Here is a 24961-nt window from a genome sequence, read left to right on the forward strand (position 1 = left end):
CCATCCAATTCAAGTTAATGATGTAAAATTTCTTAGAGAAAGCTGAAATAGTTTTCTGTAAGATTAAAGGATAGATAACACCAAAGTGCCACCTACTGGAAAACAGAGAAACAAGAAAATGAGGAAGCCCTTCCCTCATTACATTAAACCTTTGTCTGGAGACGTGTTGAACAACTATATCAGAAGTAAATCATAATTCCTAATGCACTTCAGGCCAAACAACTGCCACATGACTAGTTTATTGCTGTACACACAACAGTCTTGGCCCACTGACTGAGCCTTCAAGAAGCAGAGCTGTGAAGCACAAGGTATAAGCTCTTTGCTGTTGCGTGGACAGTGGTACTCCTCTTCTACACAACTGAGGAGACACTACATCAATAGAGAAGAGCAGGACAGAAGAGATTTTTTCAATGTGGAGAAGAGGAAGTGAGAAAAGGGAGACAGTGCCAATTTCCCCAGTGCAATGCCATCAACCTGATCAGGCATGAAGATGAAGACAGCCAGGCTAAGAACTTGTCCCCATAGCAATAGATAAGACAGATGCATAAGATAGATCACTAGCAGGTTTTCCTTTCTAAAACCAAAAGCTGAAAGCCTTGGAAAACCACAAATCTAAATGGTCCATACATATTTTTGTATCCATGTAAAGAAACGTTAGAGTGGTATCATTCATGATTACCCAACATGGATATCCCCAAACCTGAGCTTTGAACAGCAGAGCTAAAATAAAATATAGTAAAAAAATAAAAATAAAATCAAATCACAAAAAAACAAACAAATAAAAAAAAAAATCCCAACAACTCAACTACAGAGGGAGGCGGAACATTCAGGAATAAGCCCTTCATTCACAAACTAATGTACGATGCAGTCAGCAGGCATTGCTAGGTACCAAAAGGACCTTGAGAACCTTCAAATACTAGGAAAGCTAGTGAAATGACATTAAAAAGTCAGTGATGAATGACTTGCCTAAATGACCATCCTGTGTAAAGCCAGCTTCAGATATTGACGAAATCCATACAGTGTAAGCAGTAAGGTACTTGGTTCATTTTCCACATTAGCAGAGTTTGAGATTATGTTTAAAATGCTGAGACCTTTTCAAAACTGATATGTAAAGTTCCGAAAACAGCATCATTATTTTGAAAGCAAGAAAGAAGTAGTAACAAAAAGATGCCTTCACCTTTTCTTAGTTATGATAACTTAATTGCAGGGAAGAAGAAAGAGACTTTATCAACAGCAACAGAAGTTCCAAGCATGAACATTCCTGGATCTAAAGAAGCTCATACTGATGCTCACGGACCATGGCTGCATTTAAGATGCAGAAACACTATCAGATCATTTGGTGTCTTAGGACTTTCTTCTGTTTGCTGGAGATGAAACCGGAATTGGGTAGTCTGGTAATATATTCAAAATGTGGTAATTCTTTTATTCACTGGATGCACTTAGTTATTTTAAAGGAATAGCATACAGCCTGCATTTCCGCAGGCATAGTTAGACAAATGGGACAATTGCTTATTGACAAAAAATGGTACTGCAGAAGGAGTACAACAAACTTGGTCATGAATTCAGATCTTGCACTAGGGTTGAATCTAGAAAAAGCAGATAAATGAGTAAGAAAAGGACAGGCCATCCAAGAAGCTGAGAGTTGCAATAGATTTGGAAATTAGCGGTTAATGCTCCACATGGCCTCAGCACAGCTGCTTGGAGAATGCAGCACTTTCACTGTACGTTCTATTGAGACAATTTGTAAGAAGAAAAATATGGTTAGAAGTTCTGCCTTCTATGTGTTCCCTACTATCTAAGCAGAAGCCTACAATTCACCTTCGCATTTCCTCTTGTTCTGTCTGTCCTTGAGTCTGTAGAACACAGAGAAAGAATAAAGAAGAGAAAGAAAGAAGAGATAAAAAATAGTATGCAAAGCCTTATTTTCATGAGTGGGGTTGTTCAAAAGATGATAGCAAAAATATGCTTCTCCAAAGACATTATAAGAAAAAGAAATGCAATAAAACATACAATCTATAGTTTTACTCTCCTTTGGTAAGTTCCATTTTCTCTTCTAGTCAACTTTATGGTTGGTTTTTCATAGTTTTGATCAGAATGAAGCTGACTTAGTACTTTATGGGTAAGAACTTTAAGTAATGGATACAGCTATAATGAATTGCTTGTATTAATTCCATTTATTTGCATGTGTATATACAAAAGCATGTATCTTTGCCTACGTATGCTGGACTTCTGCATCCTTAACGTATAAATGCATTATCACACTACTTCTGAAGTGATCATTATTCTAAACAACCAAAATAATTAATGTTCTTGATAGCATTTTCATGAAATAAATATGATTATGCAATCACAGATTTCATCCTACTATATTATAAAAGTAATATATAAATAATTTGCTTTACCTTTGGTTAATTCAGGCCTTTTAGGATACTTTTGTCTTTTCAGTGGGTAAACTCATCAACAGTGCCTTTATTTTAGGGATTACTCTAACCCTGAAAAATGCCTACATCTTAGCCCAAGATGCAATGACACTCCAACCAAACCTTCATTGCTTACATTCACTGTCCCTTGCATAAAGATGGCTGGCTGTGTGTGGATTCCAGGTGCACTTTTCCACACGCTAGAAACTGCCTGGGTGCCACTAGAAGTGCTGTGATCTCAATCCATACATAACTTGACAGTAGGACAAGAGAGGGATGTACACATTTTGGTTGTGATTCACAAACATTTTAAAGACAAAGAGTAAGAAAACAAAAGGCTAAGATTTACCTTTCTGTTGAAAGAATATGTATTAATTTCAATAAAAATTCACTAAACATTTGAGGACAAGTTGATGAAAGGTGCACTTGTAATCGAGTAAGAAATTCTTGCATAGCTTGCGTAGCAGTTGGCCCAACCTAGAGGGAAAAGAATTTTAGTAAGTATATACAAAATTGAAATATCTTCAAGACCAGGAAGTTGTTCCTAACATAAAAAACATCTAAGAATAGCTAAGTATTATGTAACTTAACTTGCTTTCTGAAAAATTTTAGAGTTTTCTACTCCATACCAATTTATACCATGTGTTTTCCTACCATTATCCATGATTAAAAAGCAACAATTCAGTTCTTTGCCTAACACTTGTTAGGTGCTCCTGACACTCCTGTCAAGTATTACATAAGAATAATTTATTTTTATTTTTATTTATTTATTTATTTATTTATTTTTACCTCCATTCACAAATGTTTTGAATACCACAAAGAGCAGAAAAACATTAGTTGAAATTAGGAAACACAGTAAAAATCATACTGATTCCAGGAATAGGCAGAAAAGAGAACCACAAAACGCTCTTCTAAAATCTGAAATTGTTAGATGTTTAATCTTCGTTGTCTTTTTTATTTTTCTACACACACTACTAAAAAATCTTAACACAGAACACATTAACCATCATATAGCATCCCTCCCTGGAGCAACTGTCCACATAAATGTAAAAAGGAAAGATTACTATTCATAGGAGATCATCAACATGAACTTCCCACCAGTTGTTCATCAGAGCCAACAACAACAACAAAGGAAAAACAATAAGCTAACGATGTAATACATTACAGATAACACACATTTCTGTCATGTTTATTTAAATGTTATTATGAAGAGTTATTCTGTTATCTTAATTGCCAGTTACCTGTGGACTGTGTTGGTTTGTTCCATGAGGATTTGTGCCAGAAAGAAATTTCACTAATACATGAATGAGGTTTGGATCTGACACCAACAGTTGGGCTGTACTTTCCTGAGCTCCAATGGCACTGCTTGGACCAGCTTAAAAATAAACGCGTGAAAATTAAACCTCTCATCTTAAACATGTAATGTAAATATACAACATTTATACTGTATATCTACTACATTTACTTCATTATGCATAAATATTCACAAGTATAATTAAGTACCAGAAGTTGCTCATTCAGGACTACAACTTTGAATAATGAGTTTTTCATCAAGTACAGCTATAACCCCCCAAAATATTCCACCAGTATCTCAGCTGGTTAAGGTAAAATTCACAAACGTAGTTTTAATTTTGTAGAAACAATATCTACAAAGATTTTGACTTTTTTTTTTTTTCTTTGCTAGTCCCCTCTTTAGTAAGGCTTATGCACATCTCTTAGTTTGCCAGAGACCACGTGTTCTATTATCCTGCATGCAATCAAGATATTTTTGTTTGTGGCACATTCAACGACTTCACATCACTGATTAATACTGCAGGGAGCTTAACAGATAAGGGCTTTGAGGACAGGGAGTTAAAATAAAATACATCCTTTAACGATCACACAAGTAAACTTTATTAAACATGAAGTTTTACCCATTCAGTTGTGGTATATAAAATCAGCACAAAACACAGCTTTTGAGAAGCACAGCTTACACCTATCCAAATGAAGTTCCAAGTTATAACATGCTAAAGCTATGATCTCCTTCAGACTGTCTCACAGTACATGAAAGAAAAGACTGAATCAAGAGGAAATGGTGCTCAGGCGCAAGAGTTTGACTGACAACTCTTTGCACCTCAAGATAAGATTTCCAACTAGGGAGGATGCTAAAAGAATCAAATTCTAAACTACTTACTGGTCACTGTTTGTATCAGTCCTCATCATTCAAAAAAATTCCTTAAATTGAACAACAAGAAACTAAACAGGAAGGAAACAACTCAGTCAAAATGACATTTAAATCCTGACTACATCCATGTCATCTGAAAAGCTTCCAGAGCAATGAAATAAAAATAGCATTGGAAACAGACTTACTATAAGAAGAAACTCCTATGGGAAGATGGATAAAATGACAAACAAAGATAATTGATACTAAGTTTTCCCCTTGCCAAATGCCATTTTATTTTCTAACAATAAAAGGATGTGCTCCTTTAGATGATTGCAGAAAACTAATGCTGAAAGCATTTCTTGTATAGCTACACAAATAATTTTGCATTGATTTACCAATATTAGATTTAGAACAAGTAGGCTTGGTTATAGTTGACGGAAGATGGAAGGGCAGTAGCTAGAATTGAATAAAAGCAATAGGCTATCCCAAGGCATTCCAGTTCCATTCTATTACAGACATTAAGACTGTTGCAGTTTACATTTGACAGTGCAAAAATTAAAAAGCTAGGTCTTTGGATGAAGGACAACGCTGTAAGAGAAGCTAAGTGCACACTTCCACTGATTACCTGAAAGGAAAACCAAATTTTTCAGAACAGAAAAATCTTCCACTGCAGGATGGGCCTTGGAAATACCAGCCCTGGTGAACTAATCGAGTTTATTTTCCCCACCTAAAAATGCACCTGTGAATACTTACTGAAGCAAAATAGACAAAACATTAATTTTACCCCTGAGAAAACTAGGTATATAGTTTGTCAGCGGGTATTTTCTTGGTTGGTTATTTTTGGGGGGTGAAATTTCTAAGTCTGCCATAATTGAAGTAAAAAATGAAAATGAATACCCAGATGACAAAAGGTATTAACTTACTAAGGTCACACCCCTTGTATGTACACTTGGACTTGTTTCCTCTAATATTTTGCTGATCTAGTGTGTAACTACAAAACTGAACCTTAAGTCTACAACTTCAATTTTTCCAGAAGTATTCAAATTTATTTTAAAACAAGTGTATAAAAGCTATTAAATGTTCTATAATATTTATTTGAAGAAGGAACGTTTGTGCTTTCCTGCACTGTTAAGTGGCACCTTCAGAGAATAACCTATGAAGTCTACAATCAGTGTGACAAGCAACATTTCTATTCTGTGGGGTTTTGTTTTGTTTTAAATGCTAGAACTTCCCCAGAATTGACAAAAAAGCTTCCTCAGAATTGACTGAAAAGCTTCCAGAGCAACGAAATAAAAATAGCACTGGAAATAGACTTGCTATAAGAAGAAACTCCTATGGGAAGATGGATGAAATGAAAAACAAAAATAATTGATAGAAAGTTTTCCCCTTACCAAATGCCATTTCATTTTGTCTTCACTTGACAAACAGCAGCCAAGTCCACAGGCTAACACTCAGCTCCACTGCTTCTAAGTTTAGATGGCTCTGTATTTTTTTTTGCTTTACCACGACTGGGTTGACAGCAAAACTGAATAACTACACTTTCATTAGCTCCTGTGTAATTTTATTTTTATGCTTTCTATTTAAAAGCTGGAAATATCACTGTCATGTAAAGCCTCACTTTATTTGTACATTGCATTAAAAATCTGACACAATCTAACTCAGACCTGAGGATGCATCAACATTATCCACTCTGTTAGGTAGCATTTATGCTCAGAACACTTCTTTCTCCAATGGTATCTCTGGTGACAACATAAAAGATGTGCAATAGGACACGTGACTGGAACATGAATACCTCTTGTTAAAGAAACAGATCACTAAACATATTACAAAAATGATATGACAGACAACAGCTGCTTACATGAGAGCAACTGAAACTCTGAAATTTTTCTTAGGCAGGCATCACTTTCACCTAGCAGAAGGAGTTTCAGAAGTTTTTCACGATATCGTTAAATAATACCAAGGAAAAAGTGAAAATGTGAAGGACCAAAAATGTGTTCCAAAGACAAGGATTTCTTATATAGGGAAAAAAGTGTTTCACAGGCAGACTACAGAAAACAGTTCAGAACAGTTGTGTCACCACAAAATAACAAATTATTTCAGGAAAGTACAATCTTCCGTTACTCTGGATTTCTTTCTTCTGTTATTATTGCCTTTAGTTGTACAGTTGGTGTCAAAACCGAATTTAAAAAGTTCTGATATGGCCTAAATACGTACATTTTTAGAGATTTCAGTCTCCAATTTCACAAACTACTTGGTATCTTCGTTAGGCTTAAGGACAAGGCCACAAAAGCAGTCCCCATGACAGCTGCCCTACTACTATCACAACTGTTTAGAAGCTAAATTTCTGCATTGAAAATTGCATCCTTTAATGTCTCTACTTGACTTATGGCAAAATCTCCTTCACAAGGGGAGATTATCACTACCGTGTTATGGAACCATAAAGAGAATGCACGATAATCTCACATACATAGGAAAGTGAAATGAAGTGGATGGATTTTTTTAATTTATTTTTTTTGAATAAATTTAGCTTCAAGGGGCTTATCTTCAGAGAGCTTAACATAAGCAGTGACTGGAGTCTGCATATTTCTGAAAATATTCCTACTGCATCAGAAAAAACATGAATTCCTCTTATATTGCCTTAATCCTCATTCTCTGCTACTCTTCCCATAATACAAAGATACCTCTCAAGGATCTTTAGCTACTCCTCAGATTTGCTTTTCAGAAGATGCTGCTAAGCTTTTTTTTTTTTTTTTTTTTTTTTAAAATAACGCTGATTTCAAGGTACAAGCAGTCCACAGAGCTCACTCTCTATAGCCTCTTTGTTGGAAAATCTAAGTACTTCTACGACAAAAGGAATATTTTGGTAACATTTAAGATCGAAATCAACACTTACTTGTACATTGTAAAAAATGGTGACAAAACACTCCACAACTTACCATTAAGCTGCATATTTGTCATGAGAGTTAGGCTATGAAGCACAAGGCACCATGTTCGGAGTAAGGTGTTAGGATACCACGCCAGAACTGACAGGAAGCTAGTTACTGAAGCTGTCAAGAAAAACACATTTTCCCAAGTATTAATCTTCAGAATGTTACAAGAAGTTTCTCATTTTGAATGTAAGTTGCTATATTATTTGTTTATTGTTTGTTGCATTTCCTTTGTTTTGACAACTACTGTTCTAGGCAACTAGGAAAAGATGCCATCACCAACATGCCACAGGAACTGGCCCACAGAACTTCCTATAGTTTCAACCCATGTCTTCTTAGAAAAAAAAAAGATGCAAAGGAACATTTTATTTAAAACAGTTTCCATGAAACTCAACAAGTTCATTATACTTTATTACTTTATAAAAAGAAATGATTAGACACATCTTTCTCCTAGGTCAGCAGACTAATGCCAAAAAGCAGTAGGGCTTCCCCATGCCTATCCTCTATGCCTTGGACAGTAATAATAAACAAATCACAGAATGGTGTACCAGGAAAAGAAATTTATCAAAGAAGTGCATAAAGATGCACAGTTCATTTTAGACTGAGGAAGTATATTTTAAAGAGCCCTTTTGGCAGTAACAATGAATTAAGAACCACACATTTTGTAATATAATTTAGGTCAAGATTACACAAATTCAAGGAACGATTCCTTAATTACTATTAACTACACATTTTTCATGTCAAGTAGATAGTGCAACCAAGAGCTCTCTACCAACACAGAAATCATTCATTCTGTTAATGATCTTAATAAGAACAAATAAACATTGAGTACTTAAGAAAACCTTTCACACCCAGAAGTTAATATTCCCTATTTAATATATTTTACCTTGATTCAAGGAAATTACAGGTATTCGATTAGCATTATAAAGGAAAATATCAGCGCCACTGTCTTTACTTCCAGAGGAGTTAGAATTCAGGCTTAACGTGAGCCATAACTGTAAAAGGGATTCAAGCTGCAAAAAGGAAAAAAAAAATATTATCATCAAATTCCTGTGCCTTTCCAAAGCAGCAAAGCATGAAGAGTTTTCAGTTTAAGTCATATCTACATCTTCATTTCTTCCTGTTTCGCTGATAACGTACACACACACTTACTTTCCCCTCCTTCCTTTACCGGGATTTTAGGATGTTGATAAATAAAATATTCGAATAAAGTTTATCATAACTAGCAAATGGTTTTTTAATGTGTTTTTTTTTTTTTTTTTTTTGTAAAGGACCCCCTCAAAATACAGTTAAGTTTCTCTTAAGATGTTTCTTCAAACTGTTGGAAAAGTAGCTGTACGTAGTGCTCAGAAATCAGAGTATCATCATCTTCCCACTGAAACAATGGTTTGCATGTAAACCTTCAGAATTCCAAAATTTAGCCAAGAGAAAAAATTCAGAAAGAATTCGCAAAAGCCAATTTAACTAATGGGAAATCTCCTTTACTATCAGAGAGACACAAATGCTTACTCTGAATGACTCCCTGAAGAAACTAAATAGTTGATATTTTGAGGAAGCATCAAGGTGCTTTACCTAACAAACACTATTTTGAACAGAATATTTGAATGGTCAGCTATCCAATTAAAATATAAAGTAGGCAGATACCTAAGCACTTACATAAAAAAGGATGTATTGTGTGCTATATATTAAATAAGGCATTTTTAAACTAATGATTTTTCAAAAAGCATACATCTCATTTTAACATTTTGGATCACAGGATTGTTCCAATCTTCTTCTACGAGAAGAGTCAACTAAGACATGGATTGGGCTGCTCAGAGGGTTATCCAGCTGGGTCTTGAAAACCTCCACAGATGGCAAATGCACATTTACTATAATAACAATAGTTGGGTAACAACTGTCAATTTACTAAACCTACAAACTTGTTTTAAACACAAAAAACAGATACCTATCTACTTTCTTATTCTAACAAGAAATTCCCTATTTGCTAAAAGCTTTCAGCAGCTAATCTATTACATTATTGGCACTGTTGCTCATGACAACTTTTGTGCACAAAGTACATAACCTAACAGGTTAACTGCATCCTAAACAATACAAATACAGGAAGAAAACTTTCAGACTTAGAGAGAAATATTATCAAAACATTTCAATGTTCACAATTCTATACCTGAACATGGTGAACTTGTAGCATCGAAAAGAGTTTGTTGAAGCATGCGCTCAGCATAGGTATAGATGACAACTGTACAATCAGCTGGGCATTTTGGTTAGCAGCATGCAATCCCCTTAGCAATGAATCATCTGTTCCAGTAGGAGACTGGGTTACTATATGAAAAAAAACAAAGAAGTATCCCCACCTTAGCGGATTATTTTGTAAAAATTCGTAAAAGCAATTACATACTTATTTTACATTTAAGGGAAACATGCTTATGTTATAATTTACAAGATCACTTCACTGTCGTGCTCATCTTTGTTGGACTATTAACTATGCTACTGTGAAAGGCACACTGGAAGGTAACAAATCATCTTCACAAAACTATTTGGAAAGTGAGCCAAATTCACACCCTTGTTGAAGATGTATATTAGAAATATCCTGATAAAACTAAATCAGCAACATGCGTATTTTGACAACATAAGCTTACTGCACAGTCAAGTTCAAAATACTATTAAGTATTTTCACTTTTATCACTGAATAAGTGAAACAACTACAAAGCAGCTTTCAAACACCTTACATTTCACAGTGAATGTAATAATAAAGCCTCACAAAAATAGGAAGCAATATTTAGATGCTTATAGATGAGAAAACAAAAGTAATTCTTCCATTGTATTATTATGTACTGTAAAGGGAATCCTGCCTATTTGAGCAACTTCAAAAAATGTCTTAAATCTATACATACACAATTTAAAAATCTGAAAAAAAGAAATCTCAAAAGCACAACCTAACAATGCCATTAAAGCAAAATTCAACTTCTTCTAAGCTGCTAAGCGACTGCAGAAAAAATTAGTATAATGTTCAAGTGGTCATTACATGAAGAGAATAATCTGACAATATATAATTACATGTTGGAGATGTGTTTGTCAGTGCTTGTAGAATGGAATCAGCCTCCAGAGTGGACATCATTTTGAGCATCAATTCAGCCTGTTGTTCAAGTCCAACTTCTAGACGTGCATCTAATGCTACACAAGGCAACAGAGTCAAACTGAATTATATCAAAGACAATTATAATCAGTTACTCTAATGATCTGTGCAAGCAATTTAGATATACAGTCCACACTAAACTTGAAACAAATCTCAGTATATCTGATGTAAAAGTGAATATTCCTATATGATGCCAGCAAAATGAAGAAACATATATTCCGAACTGAACACAAAATTCTCATGGATGTAAAATACATAATTAATAGAAAGAGAAATTTCTCATGAAATGCACACATTTCTTTTTACAGTCACCTTAATATCACATACAACAAAATCTGCGTGTTTAAGCCTGTAGTAAAAGTAATTGCTCACACAGGAACCGAAGGAATTATGGCAGGGAAGAGGCTTATAAAATCACTCCTGCTTAGAAGTAGCACTCCAAAATGAACAAGTATGCCACCTCATTCCTCTCTGGAATAGGAATAACTATGCAAAATATCATCCAGTTAAGAAAGAGCTTCCAACGTTTCTGTCTAGAAAACAGGAATAACTTAAAACTGACTATAAAGATGTCTTCAAAAATTTCAGAAAATACGACTTGGTGCTATGCCAGACACAGCTTTAAAGAAAAACTTCACAAAACATTTTCTCAGAAGTCATAGAAAAAGTTTGGTATGTAGAAAATTTATTTCCATTTAATGCAGGCAGATATTTCTAACACTAGCTTGATATACTGAAAAGTAGCATACAGTATCAGCAAACAGACAACCTCAAGAGTTCACTGCTTACCTTGAGAAACAGACACACTCACAGTCTGTGATCCGTTTTTCTCTGTAGCTACTGGTGGTTTTGCAACTGGAATTCCAACACCTCCAATGTAAGGATTGTAATTGTAGGTACCATAATCAGCACCCCAGTAATCATACCACGTGCTGCTTATAGGCTTAAAAAGCAAATGAAAAAAGAGAAAATAACAGCAAATATAACAACTGTCCAAGAAAAAGATAAAATCTGTAATGACTAACAACAAACGTGGAAATTACAAGAAATTAAAACCAGAAGATTGGATCAAATAGCTTAAAAAATTTTCTCACAATTTTTTGTTGCCATACAAACTACTGTTTCTTTAGTGATTGCAAAAATCCAGCAATTTAATTGACCAAAGAAACCAGTTTAAAATTTTATCATCAGATTTTACTCATACACTCATATTATATTGCGAACTTGGAGGCGGAGTTACAACACAGGTATTTTAAGAAGTTATTAATCCAGATACAATACTATATTATTGATATGAAAGAACCCTTGTGCCTTTAGTGAGGCTAAGTGGCTATTTGAACTGGGTTCTGCAAAAGATAAAGTTTAATAATCTCTAATCAAAAGTCATAACTAAAGGCACTAAGAAAGCATATGGATGACAAAAAAAAAGAGAAAACAATAATAAAAGACAACAAGAAGGGAAATTGTGTAAGACGATGCTTTTAATGGAAGACCTTTTATCAATTAGCAATCCTACATAAACAGAAAAAGCAGAACAAATCTGAAGAAATCTGAAGAGTTTTTCTTGCTAGTTTTTTTTTTTGACAACAGGAAGATATCTGTGATATCTTTTATATATATAAGATCAGGAAGATATCTGTGCATGAAACGGACTGGAGGATGAATTCATGTTCAATTACGACAGATGAAGGAGGGAGACAAAAAAAATTAAGCAACGAGTGAGATTTTGGTTAAGGGAGATCTGAAGAAAAAATCTCTACATGATGGGTAATCAGGTGAAGAACGTGAGAAAAATACGGAAAAAATAAGAAAACATGGTACTGTCTGAACAAGTGGTGCAAAAAATAAAATTAGTTTTATTCCAGTTTTTAATTCCAATTTTTTTAATTCCAGTTTAATTCAAATCAGGCCTAAAGCTTAAGTCAACACTGAAAAGTACAAGGAATCTCAGGTGCATCATACCTTGAAAACTTTGGCTGCAAGAGGATCTTTTTCCAAATCAATATCCAAAGGATCAATATCAACCTCCATCAGGTCTTGCAGCAATTCAAGGTCAATGTCTTTATCTTTTTCCAAAGATGACAGGGGTGGAGCACCTTTGAATGTTTGCAACTGCTTTAATATTACCAAGTACAGTTTATGAAACAAGGATATATCATATACTTCACAGATAATGCCAAGGCTTTTAATACACATAGCTCTTAGTGGAAACATACATAAAATGTGCTTTGTTGAAATAATGAGAAAAATAATCATTTTTTACTAATCAGACATCATACTAAGATCAAGAATTACATCCATTTTCCCTTTATTTTCAGAAACTAATTATTCTATCATAAAAAAATCTTTACAGACATTTTGACAGATTAATCACAGCAAAGGTTGTTTATTACTTCTCAGCAGACAATATACAGTTAAGATCACAGAATGATTTACCTGTAATGTCATGTGTCAAAGGCTCATCTATTGTTTCCACTAATTGAACTGTGGATGGCTGAAGAGAGTCATCAGAATCCCCAGCTGAAGCGCCAGCATCTTCTCCCAAAGCACCTTCTTCCATAGCTTCAGCTGCTATAGGTGCCAGCAGTTCTCCTAAACGTGGCATCAAGCAGACAACTTCATTTCAAACTTCATTCCAGTTACAATTTAACATCTCAGTTTTTTTCCACCTGGCTCTAAATTCTTAAAGTGCTCACTTTTTCTAAAGGGAGGAGTTCTGAATTTTTTTTCAAATAATTGGGATCATTGCAGAAGGAATCTTTACTCAGAATTTGATTAATTAATATGAAATATTTTAATGCACTTATTGCAATCTAATCTTAATTTGCTTGTGAAGTACATGAGTTGTTTTTTTTTCCAATCTAGCAGATTCTAAAATGACAACATAAGCTACAGCCTGAAGACTATGAACTTAAAACAAACCTGCCAGAATATCTTGCAGCATACAAGTCAGAGAATACTGAGCCCATGCTCCTCCCCAAGAGATGTCTCCTCTGTTAAAGTCAGTTCCAACAAGAAGGAGCAGCAATCTTTCCAACTGAGTTTCATTTACAATCTCACATAAATGAATTGTTGGTCTTGTAGCATTTGCAATTCTAGCAAGAACCTAAAAAAAGAGAAAAATATAATTGCAATGAATCTCCCCCACTCTTCCCTCTCAAAATAATTAAGTTATCAAAATTAAGACTAAATTTTTTACTATTCTTATACCTAAATACTGACTACTCAAGCATCAGCTTTCCCAAAAATGATGTGCAAACACAATTCAACCATGAAATTTACCTGTCCACTTTATTACTAGAGATTTTCACTCTCTATCAGTGAAAGTGCCTATCATTTCTGGCTCAGAGGAAAACACTGTGGTCCTCATTCTCCCTCAGTTTATTTCAAGAATGTAAAAAACAACAACAAAAAAGTTTTAGGAAATTGTGATAAAAAATGTTTTTATATAGCAATGTAAAGCTACAAAAATATCTCCAAACACCTTAAAAATGCCTTGCTCAGCCCTCAAAGGCTAGTAATTTTGGAAAATAAAAAAACCAAATCGGAGTACTACTTCCATTCCTCAAACATGTTTAAGATTTTCCATATTAAGGTTATGGATCAACTCTAAATACTCATATCTGCATGACAACAGTTTTGAAGAGCACACTATATAGCACACAATACAATAGTGTTTAGAAAGCAAAATCCTATACACACAACCTTTGGAGAGTCCACGGCATTTTAATTAAAAAAAAAAACCCAAAAGTCAAATTTATTGGATGGAGTATATGCAAAAAAGAAGTATATACCAAATGTAAATCAAGCAGCAACTGCCTTGCCATAGAGTCCAAATTTAATACCATACTGGTATTAAATTCAGGATATTGTAATCAACAAAGCAAAGTTATCATCTGAAAATATGAATAAAATAAGTCTGAAATAACTACAGATTAAGAGAAGTTTTCAGTTTTAAGTAGCATTTATCTACAGACACAAGTTCTGAGAAAAAAAAGTTACAAGTTCTTGGTAAAGGTGATGGTCACAGATACTGCAGTTTGTAAACTGAATAGAGTTATCAGAAATACTATGGGAAATGGCTTTAAAATAAAATAGGGCACATTTAGGTCAGATTGAAGGCAGAAATTCTTCAGTATGAGGACAGTGAGGCACCAGAAAAGGAAGATGCCCCATCCCTGGAACTGTTCATGGCCAAGGTGGATGGGGCCCTGGGCAACCTGATCTACTGGGGTTCCCTGCACGTGACAGGATGGACTGGAACTTTAAAGGTCCCTTCCAACCCAAACTACTGTATGATTCCATGAAACAATACTCAACAATGATAACAGAACTGAGTGCAGTATCTACTCCATCCAGTGTAGTTCCTTTTCTGGAAGCAACACTTCACATTCATAGCTGCAGAACTAGAAAATTCCAAAGACTAGTACTTGGAGTGCTGAGGAATGAATAGTTACTAGAATGTCAAACACAGTTCTTACTCTAGGAAAAGGGAAACTTCAATTCCACTCACAAAACAAAGTAACCAGAGTAACGATTACGCTGATATTGGATTTTTTTTTTAAGGGCCCTTCTTTTCTTTTTCCCCGCCCTCCCCCCCCCCAAGGGTTCTTTAGCTTTTTCAGCAGTAAATTTACCCTCCAACAATCAGTCTTACTTTTCATTCCCATTTGGTCTCAGTTTTTCAGATTATGTAACATCTAAAATCCTACATATGCTCTATTACTAGCATGTGGATTTTGATTTTTTTCCTTTGATTTTCTGGTTTAATCTTCAAAAATACATTTGCACAACTCAAATCAGCTTTCTGAAACCCCAAATCCAAAATCTTAGTGGAAATACAGACAACAGTGCTGCAACTGTAAGAAGAGCAATATGAGTCAACACTGTTCCCATCTCCTGTCCTTGAAGATGATTTCCTGTGCCTACAAGATGAAATCTATAAATGAACATGGAAAGACTTCTGGTCTGGAGAGATACTCCATCATCGTTACTATTAATAATCCAGTATGTGAAAAAAGAATTTTTGCTAGTTTCACAGTTCTGATAAATTGCATTTGTATTCTGGGAAGTTAAAAAAAAAAACAAAAAAAACAACCAACCAACCAACCAAAAAAAAAACAAAACAAAAAAACCCAAGCACTTCCAACTAGCAAGATGTGACAACTCATGTCAACTCAAATCTCAGATTATACAGGTTCAGAAAATACTTGGGAATTATCAAGTAACAATTAGAAAATACACATAATACATAATAAATTTCTCTTAAAGATTCCCTTCACAGTAAAACCAAAATTAATATGCTTAATAGTCATTACAAAAAATATTTTAATGGATCCTTCAGAAATTACACATTTCTACAACTGAACTCAAAAGTTCTAAGCACATTCTTTCAGACATATTTATGCAAAATGGTTAAAAAGAACAAACGGTCTCCAAACCACACAGAAAAACTCCTACAGCTATCAAAGAAGAAAACTGCTAAAGTGACTCATGTATTCAGGCCAATGGAAAAGACCTTTAACTATTTAATATAGTGATAGCAAAATAGTCAAGTTCTTCCCGCTTATTCATTTTTAATACCATGAAGATATGTAATAACTTTAATTTCCATGAACATTAGATTTTGGTTACCAAAAAAATAGGTATTTTTACTACATTAAATGTTAGAATTCTGCACGTGTACTTACACAACAAGATTTTTTGAAGTTACTCTTTCCAGGTGATTTTGAAGCCATCACAAAAGGTGTCAGGTCAAAAAAACCTACCTCACCACAAATTACCAGAAATTTTAATGTTACAGTTACCTTTTATCATTAATTAATCAGAAAGAAGTAACAGAAAATTAATCTAACGTGGTATCCGTTGCAACTACAGAATGGCATTTCATATTCTATTTACCTTACAAACAAACAGAAGTAAATCTGCATGACAAGTAAAGTCCATAGATAAGAGGAAGAGTGCCAGCTTCTGTACTACAGAAATACAACGTTCATGCGCCAGTGTAAAGGGAAGTGGCTCAATTTCTGGAGTTTCCTTTGTAGTTGATACTTCTGTATCCAAAGTAGAACGAGGCCATTCTGCAGTTCGACGCAAGCGTATTAAATCCTTGAAGTGCTACAGAAATCAAATTTGAAACAACAGTTACATATTTTAAGACTAAGCTCTGGATCTCTTCCAAGCAAAAATCTGAGGCAGCAGTAACAGTGGAGTCTAGGAATATATGAGAATCTGGAATGGAACTAAGGCTTTATTGGAAGAAATTTATTTTGGCAGTGTATTGTCTCAGGTGACTGAGTAATAACCAAGTTATTCAGTTCCGCACGAGTGCCATTTAAGTCTTAATATTTGCCATAAAATATATCAAGGATATGTATTTCACAAGCTTCTTTCTCATTTCCACCACCTGCATATAAAACTATTGCTAGCATACAGTGAATTGCAGACAGAAATATTGAAATTTACCCTTATAATACAACTGCTTATTTTCAGTTCATCACATTAGAAGAATCCTCGATGACATCCAACATTCATAATACTTACAGATTAAGAAGCATCCATTAAACACTATAAACTAAATTAATCCAATACTTGATCGGGGCTTTAAACTACAAACTTTTTTATATAGGTGCTACCAATTCAGTGGAGGAAATGTGCTTTTAACAATCCTACCATTCACCAAAGGCACTCATTTAGCAGTTCAGAACATTGTATCATCTACAAAAGGATTCTAAAATTAGGCAATACAAAAGCTTCTTAAAATCTCACATCTTCTGTATACTGAATCAGACCAAAGAACTAATTACTAAAACAAAAGGTTTCAGTTTTCTCCAAAATGCAATAAATATTTTAGGTTACACACAGCTTGTCATAACTGGCAGTGATTAGTAGGTGAAGTAGTAAAAACCACATGAAATGCAGCTATCCAATGTACAGTAATACCATAACAAGATGTTAAGATATTTCAATATAAATTTTTTAGTTCAACATGCATTTTTTGGATGCAACATGGCTGCTATAAAGTGAAACTTAAATAGCTACACAGCATATTTCAGCCAGTGAATCATTAAAAGATGTCTCAAGGGGGCCACTGCTGGAGCAGACCTGTTGTAACAGCCCTCCCAATATAATGTGTTGGAATAAAGCAGAGGATAGTGCAGGAAAGAACAGCTCATGACAAGCAGAGTTGGTGAAAACATACGGCTTTATTTTTTAGGCTAGTGTTTAAACTAATAGGTTGCTTTTTTTGTAGTAACTGGAAATTGTTTTAAGATTTTTCTTTATAATGCCTCTACTTTCCAATATTCCATTGATCTTGTTTCACAATCCTACTCTCAGTCATACATGCACATTAATAATTTACATCAGTACAACTGGAACTAAACAGGAATAATATAAAGAGATGCTTAATTTTGGTAGCTAGTAACTAGGCTTTTTTTTTTTTTTTTTACGTGTAATTTCAAGGAAAGTCCACAATGATAACTTGAGAGATCTCTAAGTTTTAGCATCTTATCTCATAATCAATTCTTTTACTATCACATTCACTTTCAGTATCTAGGGCCTATTGCAATATGCCATAATTTATGCTATACTTTTAGGAAGTTATATTTCTTATTCTGGGGAGCTGCTCAGATGCATAATTATTTTCTTCTTACTCAACCAGGACTGCATTCAGAAGAGTACTATATGTAACAAGCAGGCATATAAAATGTTATTTCAAATTTCTATCGGTCTGTGTTCAATGATATGACTAGTGTTCCCAAAGCTACAGGATTACCAGTCAAAACGTGGAAGGGTAAACCAATTTTCCCAGTGTAAGAAACTTCCAGATGGCTGCTGTACTCAGCATCAAAGTATCCTTGATAGCAGGCATGATGAAAAACATTAAAGTTTGTTTAACATTGGACAAACACTACTTTGCAGGAACAGCTCTTTTCATGCATAGAACAAGAAGTCAATTACAATTTCAGAGCATCATACCTTGGAAGTAGCCTGCTTTAGTTTTGCCTGTTCTACTAAAAGTTTGTATGATGATCCTTTGTTGCTTTGTATTTTCTCTTTTTCCATCTGTTCCACCAAAGCCTTCTGCTTTGCTTTTAATAAGTTAAGTTGCTAAAAGAAAATGTTAATAGGAAAAAAATGAAAATTTAAGCAATAAGATGTTAAAAGGATCCATATTTTCATATGATATCAAGCTTCAGTTCAACCTGTAACCTGAGTTTTTAAAATACAGTTGTATTAACAGCTTTAACTTAGACACCTTCAGGGGCCACCAGTCTCCATACAGACAAAATTTAAGAAAAAAAAACAATAACAACAAAACAGTATTTCTTAAAGCTCAAGACATCCGTGCTCAGAGTCATAAAAATCACATGGTTGTATTTAGAAATGAAAATTTCGTATCTTAAGAATTATGTACTATTATTTAACAGCTTAGGAGCTTGCTCCCTGACGTACTCAGATGTACATAGAAAGTAAATTTTACTTATTACCCTATGTGAGTAAAAGAGCTCAACAGTACATTCCAACATTTGTTTTTCCAACAGAAGCCATGCCCCATACTTTGAAACAAATGTCAAAGAAAACAGGCAGCCTGCAGCTACAGAATTAGACTACACAAAAGCAAAGCTGAATGAGTCCCAAGGCCAAAGCTGTTTGCTCAACAAATGAAATAAGTTATACAGTATCTTCTGTGAAAATAGCCACTACCGTGTCAGAAGTCACCTGTTTATGATGAACAAGCTGTTTTCTGATCTTTCGGGAATACAGTCTATCTAGGCTACTGTTGCCTTTAGTAGATCTGCTCAAACTCTGGGTGTGAAGGCTATTATTTATAAAACTCCATTGGTTTCCTAATGGAAACAGAGAAAAAAAAAAAAAAAAAACAACAAACAAGTAGATATTAGTCATATTAAGTTTCATTTAACTCCGAAGAAAAACATCTATACGGCATGGGTTAGCAACTCAAAATATTAAAGAAATGAGCAAAATACAATTCTCTTTGTGAAAGGCTGATGGTAATATTTCTGCACAATTTTCAAATGCTCGTTCTTATTACTTTTAAAACATAAGGAGGTAAGAATGATTGTTCTAACTAAATAGAAATAACTGAAGAGCCGTGGTAAAAAAAAAAAAAAAGAAAAGCTTTCCATCTTTCATTTTCAGAAAAGCTGTTCAAAGAAAATAGCTATTCCACTTAAAAATAAGATAGTACTAAAAAAATGAATTTAAATGTACTGAACACATATACTATAACAAATAACAAAACAGGCATGAAGCCATACTACTGTATTTTTTCAAAATTTGTCTCAACATGGTTGACTCTCAAATGACCAGGCCAGGAGTTACAGAAAAATATACAGATGTTTTACAAAATAAAATCAAGGTTACATTTATCACTTTAAAAAAAAGGAAGCAAAGAAACAGACAACAGTACAAATAAAATGATCAACAATTCATTTCAAAATCTCATTTTCCAAATGAATCAAAGATGTAGTTTAAGTATATGAACAGCTTCAAAACAAATACCCACAGAAACAAGCTTTGTTATGTAATTAAATTAGTATTGCACACCTGTCAAAAAACGTTCCCTCTCTTTTCCATTCAGAGGTTTCTTGGCTGTGGCTGCTTCATCTTCGACAGTAGCTACATAATCCAGTAGCCTGGATACCAGCATTACAACCCAACTGATCATGGGAATATCTAACACTCCTTAAAAAGAAAGATTTGAGTGCCTTAATAACTTGGAAACCATAACAAAATAATAATAATAAAAAAATCGTAATAGGAACTATATGGCACACATTTCACTAGTTTACAAGGATGTCTTTTGTTTCTCTTTTTTTCTTTTTTCCCCCCCCAGTGAGGCAATAATCTAAGCACTTATAAACATGAGAAGAAATCAAATATTCGGTGTAGAAGTCAGGCATAAAAGCAAATGTCCCATTTCTCTTAAGCTGATAAAGTCAGAAGTGAAAAGCTTCATCTCTACTGTTTATGGTAGAAATTAAGAGGGATTAAAAAATAAAAAAAAAAAAGTCCAAAATTCTATGCTAAAGTATCCTAATATCAAATACAGAATGACAGCTGCTTGCATTAAAAAACGTAAGTCGGATGTCTAATTCCAAAGCGTGAAATTCCTCCATCATCAAGGGCTCCTGAAGGCCATTATAACTGTGCACTCACACAGCTTCATTTTCACTCCTTTAAAATGTATTTTCACATAGCCATTCAAACCACGATCAGAAAAGCCAAGGCTGAATTCAGACCAGATGAACCATGCTGGTGGCACTAATGGCTTGCTATCACCTATCTCAGTCTCACTCTAAATGCAATACAGGCAGAAATAAAATGTATCTTACAAACCATGCAAGAAAATCTTTCTATAAGTAAATCTATACGAACAGTTCTAAAATGAACTCATGAGTACACAATAAAAATCAGAAACCTTGCAATTAATGACCACTGGATCACTGTCACTATGCAAATTGTACTTTTTTATATAATATAAATAGCACAAACTTAGCAATACTAGAGGTTACATCCACATTTTCATATCTGTGCACAGTGTTGAGCTGTATTTAGCCACGCTACACTTTTCAAGCACCGATCTTGAGCTAAGCTGTAGTCAACTGAAATCATTTCAGCTCAAACAAGAACACTAAATCTTAAGAACACCACACCCAAAATCACATCTCGTTGCTGGCAGCCAAAGCAATCTGATGGAGGCCCTGACTATTCACCCTAGTCTCCTCTCCCATGCTGGCTGAAATCAGCCCACTTCAAGTAGGCAGAGGAACAGGAGCCCTCTCTATCACCTCTGCAGGAACAGTAGACTAAATTGCAAGGATAGAAATGAGTAGCATTGGTGACTGTTTTGATTTGCAAAACAAAAAGAAAGGAAACTGCTGGAGAATGAAGTATATAATTTTTCATATTTCTGTTTGTACAAACATATTTCTTTATCTTCTGTCTCTGTAAAAAATCATAATTTTCAGCTTTTCTCCCTCCCTCCAAGCATCTTTTGTTTATTCATTTTCCTCCTCTGCCTGAAATTTCACAAATCCACAATGCTCACATCTTATTTTCATTTTCTGTTGTTTTCTGACTCTTTCCCCACTAAATTTTTACTCCTTTCACTCTTAGTTATGCGTGATAGTTCTCAAACAGCAATTTCTTCTGCCATATCTGAGGCTTCCATCACACATAATAGTGCCCTAGTACTTACCTGTACTGTCCAGGAGGAAGTAAGCTGGAAGACCAGCAAATAAAGCTCTGAAGTATCAGTTACTTCTCCTGCTTCCTAAAGTCCTCCGTGAGGACAACTAGTAAGGCAAGAGCTATGAAAGGAATTGGCAGCTGTGGGGAGAGTGCAAACAGAGGTAGAGGAGATGTAAGGTTGGGTTTCCCTCAGACTAATTAGAGACTACAGCAGGATATGGCCAAGATAGAGAAAGTACATGGCAGACCAAGAGGAAGCAATAAATAGGACAGCCTGACACCAGCTTGAGGCTTGTTTATGACAGGAGACAAGGAAAAAGAGTCTCAGCTGGTATTTACCAACTTTACAAGGTTAAGAATTTTAAGTAGCAAATCATCTGCAATGCTCTGCTACATGTACATAATCTATGAAGTAGCCTAGACTTTGGTGTCTTTAAAATCAAGCATTTTCTTCAGGCTTAGAGTAGTAAAGAAAATCCTCAAAAGTCAAATTTAGAGAATAAAATTTCAGTAATTTTCAGGGTCAAGAAAATATAAAATCCTTGTGGTTACAAAACAAAACAAAAACCCAACGTAGTTTCTAGAAACTAAAAGGACACATCTAGCAAAGCCATCTTCGTGGCCATGTTGTGGCCACTTCTAACACTTGAAACTTAAAAAGGATCTTATGAGCAAAAGCACACACCTCCTTCCAAAAGGCTAAAATCCAAAGTATTTCACTGGAGTAATTAGAGCTATGTAGATCTTGGGTATTCCTTCCACTTTTAGCTAAAATTTTAAAGGGCTTCCTAGCTGAAAATAGATTTTGTTCATGTTTACTGGGGAAAACCATCTCTTAGCACCTAAAGAACAAGAATTTTTAGCACATTTTAAAAGACACTCGTGTTTCAGATATATAATAAACAAAAGCAACTTCTTCTTTTAAAACACCAAAAACTATGAGCTAATCTTTCAATTGTCTAGCATATAGTGAATATGAAAATATAGTTTCCCAAGTTAGAGGGCTACCTTCAGTTCTTCTGTGCACAGGTAAATGAGGTTGCAGTGGTGACAGAAGGTTATCCAGTAGATTAAGTAAACTTTCTAAAACACCACTGTTGCTAAGCGATCTTTGTCCAATGCAAGAAAGTAACATGAAGACCCTAAAAATAAAATTAAATATTTAAGACTTTATTTCCTTTTCAAATTCTGTAATATTACAAAACACCCCTTCTAGATCACTAGTCCCCTAGGCTTTCAACTGAGATACCAGCAGATTGCTAGAGAAAGCAACACTGCCCCAGCAAGTGGACTAGATAAGATTTGCTGTCAAAAAGGATAATGCAGTATTTTAGATTACACATTTTCACCCTCAAGAGGTCAGCAGTTACATGCAGAGCATCCTGCTCTGTACATCTTCTGAAAGAAGACTTTATCTGTTTAATTTCTTATCCCATATGATATACCGAGTAGTAGGAATAGATAATTAAATCCATGTATTATTATACCCTTGAATTAATCCATTTATAAGTAGTATGATAATTTAAATGACTAAAGAAGGCAGAAAGCCATAGAACAGCAAATAAGTTAGATTAAAATAACATGAGAACCAACACATTTAACATTTGTTATTCAGCTCTACACTTGATTGCTTTTATTTCAGAGAAAACTGCTGCGTTAAATGCAAACTGTGCTTTTCAGTCTCATTCATAACACCAAACGCATTAGAAGAGCAGTCCTGTGATGAAAGTGTATTAAAGCCTGATAAAGCAGAAGGCAATTTATAACACTGGAAATCAATCCAGATATGTGAAGAACACTGACAGAAATATCTTTCTAATAACTTCTAAGTAAAGAAAAACAGCAGCTTATTGTGGTGTAAGTACCAAACATACGCAAAAAAAACTCTACACACCGACATTCATCATTTGCAGTGCTTTTAGAATTATTTTTTGTACCAGTGGAACAGACAGATATGCATTATTTGGTCACATCTTTGTCAAGTGATATGTTTAGTTACAAACCGTGGAATTACTTAGATGTGATCCACAGATCATTTATTAACATAGACTTAGACCTTACCTGTCTTGTGGGAATATGAGAAGTTGTTCTGAATTGTATAATTCCTGCAGTACATTTGAGAGAAACTGACCCCACCACCTTTCTCCTCCACACAGCTGAACTAGCAGAAGACCAGTATGCAATCGGATTTTTGGAGTCCCACTGATACACAGGTGTTTAAACAATTCTTCACAAGCTTGAGCATGAAAAGTACTTTGTAGAACCACAGGAACAGAATGTCCTTTTAAGAAAAGAGAATAAGCAACTGTGTTTAAGGGCAGCATATGATACTACTACAACCATGTTGTAGTACACGGCTTGATGACGGGAAGAAAAAGTTCCTAATAAGTTCCTAAAATAATGAGGAGACTAACCGACATGGGAAAGCAGAAAGAGATGGGAGTATCTAGGGAAGTGGTAATTTGCAGGAAAACCCTAAAGACCAGGCCATTTGGAAAATACCAAATCACGAAGCAAAATCAATCTGTCATTACGATTAAGAACAAACCAGCACAGAGAACTGCAAGACAGATAAGCCTGTCTATTTAGAAAATAAAGTTCCACACTTACTAGAGGCTTTCCGTTGTTCTTGGGTTTGTTTAGGATTTTTTTGTTTTGTTTTATTTTGATTCTCCAATAACTCTTTCAGTGTTAAGCTTAGGAAATAAAAATCCTTTCTGGATACTAAAAATCAGTAACTAAGTATAGATACTATTTTTACGTTTTTATTCCCCCCGCCCCCCCGAAATAATCTTTGCTTTCTCACTCCACTTCTAACCGCTTAATCCAGCTCCATGATCCTTTATTAAGCTGATAAAAACAACATCAGTTCTCAGCCTGGGCAGTCTTCTGTTACTTAAACAAACTGAACTAGCCCCCAAGAGGCTCAGAGAGGTATCTGAATGAAGGAAAATGCAACCAGGATTAGGGAAAAGGGGGAAGGACCTTGATATATCCTTTTACATCCTTTTTGGAAGCAGAAAGATCAGCTTGGTGCAATTGGTCAAGCTGTACGCTGTATGCTTCTCAATATTAAACCCATAATAAAACTATCAGAATATAAAATCAAGCAGGGGAG

General features: G+C 34.7%; 1 protein-coding gene across 10 annotated transcripts in view; it reads right to left on the reverse strand.

The window, feature by feature from the left end:
- BIRC6 (baculoviral IAP repeat containing 6) overlaps positions 1-24961 on the reverse strand; it is a 177033-nt gene that overhangs the window by 93179 nt on the left and 58893 nt on the right. For 6 of the 10 annotated variants that reach the window (XM_090135247.1, XM_090135246.1, XM_090135244.1 and 3 more), the window contains exons 30-45: positions 23905-24124; positions 22852-22985; positions 20197-20334; positions 19333-19475; positions 18604-18735; positions 16525-16740; positions 13546-13729; positions 13060-13215; positions 12586-12719; positions 11413-11566; positions 10545-10661; positions 9655-9809; positions 8377-8503; positions 7500-7610; positions 3662-3795; positions 2770-2897 (exon numbers count right to left, since the gene is read on the reverse strand). In XM_090135247.1, the coding sequence (XP_089991373.1) occupies positions 2770-2897; positions 3662-3795; positions 7500-7610; positions 8377-8503; positions 9655-9809; positions 10545-10661; positions 11413-11566; positions 12586-12719; positions 13060-13215; positions 13546-13729; positions 16525-16740; positions 18604-18735; positions 19333-19475; positions 20197-20334; positions 22852-22985; positions 23905-24124 (2383 nt within the window). The remainder of the gene's footprint in view (positions 1-2769; positions 2898-3661; positions 3796-7499; positions 7611-8376; positions 8504-9654; positions 9810-10544; positions 10662-11412; positions 11567-12585; positions 12720-13059; positions 13216-13545; positions 13730-16524; positions 16741-18603; positions 18736-19332; positions 19476-20196; positions 20335-22851; positions 22986-23904; positions 24125-24961) is intronic. The other 4 variants (XM_090135252.1, XM_090135248.1, XM_090135245.1 and 1 more) reach the window with 1 other exon arrangement.

This window comes from Phasianus colchicus, chromosome 2, assembly GCF_987193195.1.
Source record: "Phasianus colchicus chromosome 2, bPhaCol1.hap1.1, whole genome shotgun sequence".
Lineage (NCBI taxonomy): Eukaryota > Metazoa > Chordata > Aves > Galliformes > Phasianidae > Phasianus > Phasianus colchicus.